Raw genomic sequence first — 7,052 nt, forward strand, 5'->3', positions numbered from 1 at the left:
AAAGCAATAGCTTATTGATTGGCTGGCAGGGTCTCCGCCACAACCTGGACAAGCTGCCAGACCCCACCTGGCTAAGTCAGATAGGAACAATTCCTACACTGGCACAAGTTAGCTCCTGACCACATTATCTGTAAGAGCAGAGGGATTATGTACCACGGCCACACTTGTACAGAGACTTGGACTTGCCCATTTGATTTTTCTGCTGCGGCGCAATTAACAACAGACTTTTCACATTACGAGCATTGCCTTACAAAATATTTATTCAAGATAAAAACCCAGAAATGGACAACTGCCAAATGCATAGGCCATTATGTGCCATTAAGTCATTAAGTGCAGCAGCATTTCATCCTGCACATACTTCAAATACTTTGTCAGGCAAGCTTCCAGCTAGTCTCCTGTGGCAGGGCAGCTGGCCCTGGGCAGGAGGGGGAGGCACAGAGACAGCTGTGAAGGCACAACACTGTCCCCTCTACCACCTCCACAGGCTGAGCTCCAACAGCTCTGGCCAAGGAATGGCCCTTTGTGCTCAAGGTCTTGTTTGAAGCATCCAGCATCCAGGTGCATCTGCAAGTCCAGTAACGGCTCCTCTGAGACTTGGATCTTGCTGTCACCTCCCAGGGAGGTGAAATGAACTTCCCACAGAAGTGGAAGTGCTCAGCAGCACCAGAATCCAGCTGCTCTGCTTAGGTTCTCCTCCTACAGAGGCACAGAAGCACCTGTAAGGTGTCTAATGCTGCTCCCAAAGGACAACCATCCTGATGACTGCAGGAACTAAGCCCTACAGAGATAAGCACATCTTCTGTCTCCAGTCCAATGGGACTTGAGATGATCTAGGTTTAAGGGCATCCACACGGGATGATAATCACTGTGCTGTTTAGCAAGTCCCAAATCCAGTCACTCCTACTGGCAAGGATGACATTTACCAGGATCGTATTCCTGGATTCATTTGGATGGATCAGAAGGAAGGAAACTCAGTTCATTTGCTCTGTCCCTTCTACTAACCAAATTTAGAAATCAGACAAATTTCTCAGGGAGGAACAAGTATCTCAAAGGTTGATAACGGGGCAGAGTTTCCATTGAAGTTTCTGCTTTTGATCTGGTCCAGACTTTACTCTTTGCTGCCTTCTGCTTCCTCCTCTGTAGAACACCCATCACAGAGACAAATCCAGCACAAAAGCCACAGGCATCAAACAAAAACACTCTTTACTGCACAGCACCAAGGTCACAAGGGCCAAAAAGAGAGAGTGGATAAGGTAGCACAAGACCTGTGCAGCCACTTGCTGTGTGGGTTTGAGGAGGTATTTCTCTCCAGGGCACTGCTACTGTGTACAGGAGTCAGCAAAGAAAAACATTCCAGCCTCACAAAGAGCACCTGTTCCACCTCAGTGTATAAGAAATGAAAAAAAAAAATAATGCTGTATCACATTTTTTCCACATCACTGGGCTCTCTAAAGAACAGGGAACCTGGAAACAGCTGTTCAAAGAATCAACAGTTGTTTCCAGGAGGCTGGGATGGGAAGGACAAGATGAAATACATAAATTACATTTCTGTCCAGATCTGGTATAGTAAATATCAATTTGGAGCAATAATTAGTATTTATTACCCTTTTAGAAAATCCTCTCATAGCCTTTCAGCCACCTAGCAACCACTTTAGCTGCAACTCCTCAGGAGTGCTATGAGTAAGCTGTAAGGCTGTTCAGTGGTGTCATCTAGTTTTTATACCCTTGCCCTCTGCCTTTAAAATTTTCATTAGTTTTATACAAAGCTGCTACAGAGAAGAATGCCCATTAATGGACAGGGAGCCTCTCCTTCCCTAAAATGATTGATTTTTCTCTTCTACAACAGGCTGTAGATCTGTATTCCCCGCTGTAACTTCATGTTCTTCAGACTTTCAACCATCCACTTCTGTGAGCTTTCTTTTCCCATAGTTCTGCACCAGGCTGGAAGCTGTGATTTGAGAAGCCTGTCCCTTTTCCCAGCACTGGAAGTCATTCAGCCCTTTCTGGCCCACTTGAAAGAGAGCCCTTTCCAGCTCATCCAGCCGTGCCACCAGCGCAGACGTGTCCTCGTTGTAGGCGTTCTGAGAGGAGTCCATGATGCGGCGGAAACGGGCAATGAACGTCTGAGGGGAACAAACAGAGTCACTGACAGGAAACACAGAGCCACCAGCTCACACCTGGAGGCCTGAGCTTTCAAAATGGAAAAGCCAAAGGTTTAGGCTCCTGTTCAAAACAAGCCAAGGGTCTGCAACCAGCACAGCACTTGTTAAGCTTGGCTACAAAACAAAAGCACTTCATGCCTGGGCTGGGACATCAAATACCTGATACCGGTTGGGAATCAAACAAAGAATTGAATTTTGGCTGCTTTCTCACAACAGGCTTGAGGAGACCACAGGATACAAAACAATTATGATCTATTCTTGATTTATTCTATGATTCTAAAGCAATCACTGCTTTAGAGCAGAAGGAATGAATCTCATGCCACAGCAGCTGCTGCAGGAATGTACAAGCTGCAAGTTGTGAATGTCCTGGAAGCTAAGCCAAACTGCTGCTGAAAAGCATTCAGTATGCTAGAAAAACACTTAACCGTGAAAAAGGTGAAAAAACAAACCAATCTGCAACTTATAAATTGTATTTTGAAAAGCTAAGCAACAAGACATATTTAAGGCCTTTTATTTTCCGATCTTTCCTTTTGACAACCGGAAAAAAAGGGTCAGAACTCTTTGAAAACTGTGCTTTGTTATTTCAGAAGTTGATTTTAGAATTACCAGGACTTATAGGATAAAGTAATAGGTTAAATAAAGATAAACTTATAGGTTTTTAACTCAGCACAACTCCTGCCTTGTTTGCTTTTAGAAAGAGAAATCAAACCTGGCATGCTTTGATTTTTCTGTCAGTAAGTAATGAATTCCTCTGTGGCTTTTTTCCCCTAAGATGTCCATTAGCAGAAAAAGAAAAGACAAGGAAAGGCATGGGCACCTCCTGAATGCACAAAGCACATGTTCAGTGGACAGCTCCAAGAAAGCAGCAGCACTTTAAAGCCTCTCTGCATCAGCCTTAATGTAAAGCACACAGAAAAGGAAAAAAATGCAATAAAAATCATCCCAGCCCACTTAGAGACCTGGCTAAAGAGATCTCAGAGCTGTTAGTGGTTATGTTTAAAAGCTCAAGAAGACTGAAGTCCGGAAACAGACAAAGATGACATCTATCTTTTAAAAGAGAAAGGAGAGCTGGAGGGGGAGAAGGGAAGGGCCAGGCAATTATAAATCCATCAGCATCAATTCCTGGAAGCATACTGGAACAAAGGAGCAATACAGAAACTTCTGCAAGATAACAAAAGAATCACAGGCATCATGGACCTGCCAAGAACAAATTCCCAGAGCCCAGCCTGGTTTCCTGCTAGGGCAGGGTGCCAGGCCTTGCACAGGCAGGGAGAGCAGCAGAGGGGTATCTGTCATGGGGCACTCTTGGAAGATGTAGCCAGAGCACCCAAAGACGGTCAGGAGAGACAGCCATCATCCACAGCTCCTGTCAGGAGGGAAGAACACACTGAGTGGAGTTCCACTGGGGTCTCTGTGGAACCAGCTACTGCTTGAGATGCTAATTAATGAGCTTACTAAAGGAATAGAAGCTGTGCCTACTAAATTAGCACACAACATGCAGGAGAAGGGATGACTACAGGCATGTCGGGGAGCAGAACTCTTTAATCCATTAACAACCCTGACTAATTAGAAAGATGATATGAAAACAATAGGCTGTCATCACCCAGGAAGGTTTTACATTAAGGCAGAAATAGTACAGAGTCAGGAAATTATTTGTTCACAGATGCAACCTGTACCACCTCACTGTGGACTGCAAGCCAAACACAGACCCGTGTGACTGCATCGTGATGAGCCAAGAGCATCACAGCCACACAAAACTCACAAAGCAATCCTTTTGTTTGCTGCAGCACAAGTCCTGAGCACGAGACTGCACTGCTGTTCAGGGCACGGCGTGGTGGATGCTGTCCACTGCAGAGGCACCAGCAGTGCACACTGAGGGCAGTCGGAGGTTAGGGAGCATGACCCACAGAGAAACATCAAATGAACTGGGACTGCTGCAGGAAGGAAGAGAATAATTTGTCCTCAGCATTTACTTTGTGAGAGACAAACAGAACAGAGCTTGTATCGCTGTGAAGGAGCTTTAATTCAGACATTGGAGCAAACCTCCTAAGGTGAGGCTGGCAAGGTACTGAAAGAGATTGCTCAGAGCAGTGTCAGGTCTCAGCGTTAGAAAGATTTAAAGACAGGTATAGTTAAATAATCCTGCATCTCCTCTAGTCCTGTTTTACAGGATTTTATGAAATACCATACTCACATACTCGGTGTGGAAACACCAAGCTAAAATTGCACTCCTGGATGCACAGTGGAGGCTTCCAGCACCAGCCTGTGCAGCTGCCAAGAGGGACATCCATATTCAATCCAGAAGTCATTTGGGTTAAACCAGGATATTTCTCCTGAAGACTGCTAAGCAGCTGGGAACAAAATGAAGACAGGAAAATGCAAATCTAAGTTTCAATAACTGATTCAGATACTTGCCTGCAGGATAGTCTGAGCTATCTCAGGATTCTCTGGATTCTCAAAATTCAGGAGCTGTGAGCCAAATCCATAATAGTAGGGCCCCATTTTATGCAGATCAACCACGTTGGCATCAGCACTGAACACCGTCCTCCAGGCTTCCTTGTAAATCTTTGGCAGTTCCACGGAGATGATTCTCCTTTTGCTGTCATGCAGCCCTTTAGCAAGCCACAGGGGGATTTCCAGCTTTGATCCCTGGAGGAACCAGAGCAGCCAAAAGTTATCCTCGCCATTAAAGTACCCCTGAAGCAGCCCCAAGACACAGAGTGAACTTTATTAATGAGAATCCAGCATTAAAAAAGTCAGTTTTGTTTTCAGAATAGTCTTTTGTGACTGCAGCATAAACCAGACACACTTCAGAGGCCTTATTACAGCAAGACTCAGAAAGTGGACTTTCCATTGACACTCTATGGTTTAAGAACTGTCAGCTGATGAAACAGCAAGAGAAAAAGAAGAAGGTACAAAAAACAAACAGGCAACGCGTATATTTAAAAAAAAAAAAAAAAAAAAAAAAGGCAAAAGAGCGACATTCCCGTGTCCCTCCCCCGTTACCTCCGGGACGGACTCGGCGCTGCCGGCGCCCTGCCCCATCAACACGGCCAGGCGCGGCAGCGCGCTCTCGGCGCGGCCCGGCAGCTTCTCCTGCGACATCAGGATGTCGTCCAGCGAGAGGAAGTTCTCCTCCATGCCCAGCCCGGGGCCCACGGGGAAATACGCCTCGGACATGGCCGGGCCGCGGCTCCCGCCAGCCCGTGAGGCACCGCCCGCCACGGCATCGCGCATGCGCCGGGCCCGCCCCCGCCCGCCCGCTGAGGGGGGATCGGTGTGAGGGATCGGGATCGGGATCGGGATCGGGACTGGAAACGGGACTGGAATTGGCATCGGGACCGGGATTGGGGATTGGAGATTGGGGATAGGGAGCAGGACCGGGATGGGGAGCGGGATCAGCACAGGCATCGGCACCGCGGCTGCCCCACCGCCGGGGCTCCGCGGCCGGTGCCGTCCGCCCCCCGCGCCTCACCCGGGGTGCGTTAGGGGAGTCCCGGAGCTGGATCAGCACAGACCCACACCGGGGCTGGGCTTTGCGGGGAGTTCCTCGCTGTGCGGGTGGCGAGGCCCTGGCACAGGCAGCCCTGAGCCGCTGTGGCTGCTCCATCCCTGCGGTGGCCAGGGCCGGTCGGACGGGGCTTGGAGCGGGTGTCCCTGGCCGGGCAGGGCTGGAGCAGGACGGGCTCTGCGGCCCTTCCCGCACAGGGCGCTGCAGGGCTGGGCACGGCTGCCCGGCCCTGTCCCCTGGGCCCCAGCGCAGGGCCCGGCTGCTCCAAAGGCAGCGATGTCTCCCTGCGGATCCATCCGCCCCCCGGGCTGTTTGAGGGAAGCCGGGGAATGCTGCCCCTGTGGCCGGCTCTGCCCGCCTTTCTCCTTGGCTCACCCTGCAGAGCGCACCATGGGCCGCTGCATGTGGCTGTGCTGAGCAGGCAGGAGGCAGTGCGAATGGGCTTCGGGTTTCAAGGGGAGGCTACGGCACAAAGTAATTTGTTTTAGTGCTGTCATGCAAAGAATCAAGTCGTGTTTTGGTGGCAGAATCAAGTACCCTGTGCTAAATTCTGGGTTTGGTTGTATAAGGATAAAAGAAGTGGCTATCCCGCATTTTGATCAGTGTTTTACTTCATTTTAGAACCTGACCTTGTGCTTTTTTTGTTCATTATTCTGTCATTTCGAAAGTAATTAATTTTTCATCAGATTAAAATTTTTCTGTTATTCCCTGAGCTGTATATGGTGAACACATTACTTTTTCTATAGACAGTGGTCTATAAAATAACATTTAAAAAATCTAGTAAATACTTCAGTGTTTCTTCTGTTGATGAAGGAAAATAAACAATGGAGCAGTGTTGCAACAGCTGATGATTTCCCCGAGAAATAATCATGGAGTTATTTATAGAGGGTTTGGTGACTTTTTTAATGACATTTTCAGTCCATGACTAAGGCGTAGCCCAATGCATCTTTAATCATCTGTTAATTCTTACAACCTCAGCATTCTTCCTGCTGCTGTTTGCTCAGGCTGGATCTACTGTGATTTGTTACTCTTTTGTCATCATTAATTAGCATGTTGGTACTTCAGCATCTTCACCAAAGTCGGACCCATGCGAAATAATAAAATCCGAAGCGGTTTATTAAATCTTGTGCTGTTTAATTTCATCCTGAGGAAAACAAAGCGCAGGCAGTGTGGGCTGAGACCTCAGGATGATGTGCTTCCGTCACTTCCACGTCCCCTGGGTCCCACGGCAGCCTGTGCTATAAAAATCCAGCCAAAAAAGGCTCCGTGAGATGTTGTGAGCTGTGTGAGCAGAAGAGATGAACCCATGTGTGTTTGTCACTGCTGATTCCAGCTCCAGGTACATTAAATACTGACAGCAGCTGTGAGGGCAATGCGTG

At 48.0% G+C, this 7,052-nt stretch overlaps 1 protein-coding gene across 1 annotated transcript; it reads right to left on the reverse strand.

The window, feature by feature from the left end:
* Positions 1–242: 242 nt before the first annotated feature.
* Positions 243–5,397, reverse strand: GINS3 (GINS complex subunit 3). Its single transcript, XM_039721413.1, has 3 exons — positions 5,169–5,397; positions 4,578–4,811; positions 243–2,123 (listed from the first exon to the last, which is right to left on the reverse strand). The coding sequence occupies exons 1-3, from the start codon at positions 5,340–5,342 to the stop codon at positions 1,893–1,895; spliced, it is 639 nt and encodes a 212-aa protein (XP_039577347.1). The 5' UTR covers positions 5,343–5,397; the 3' UTR covers positions 243–1,892.
* Positions 5,398–7,052: the final 1,655 nt, after the last annotated feature.

Source organism: Passer montanus, unplaced genomic scaffold (assembly GCF_014805655.1).
Source record: "Passer montanus isolate IOZ18808 unplaced genomic scaffold, ASM1480565v1 scaffold45, whole genome shotgun sequence".
NCBI lineage: Eukaryota > Metazoa > Chordata > Aves > Passeriformes > Passeridae > Passer > Passer montanus.

Excerpts from the sequence above, each read along its gene's own strand:
- GINS3 (XM_039721413.1), bottom strand. The coding sequence starts at position 5,342 with ATGTCCGAGGCGTATTTCCCCGTGGGCCCCGGGCTGGGCATGGAGGAG. Across the intron at positions 4,812-5,168 it reads GCGCCGAGTCCGTCCCGGAG|GGATCAAAGCTGGAAATCCC; the intron begins GTAACGGGGGAG and ends TGGTTCCTCCAG. Across the intron at positions 2,124-4,577 it reads TAGCTCAGACTATCCTGCAG|ACGTTCATTGCCCGTTTCCG; the intron begins GCAAGTATCTGA and ends TGTTCCCCTCAG.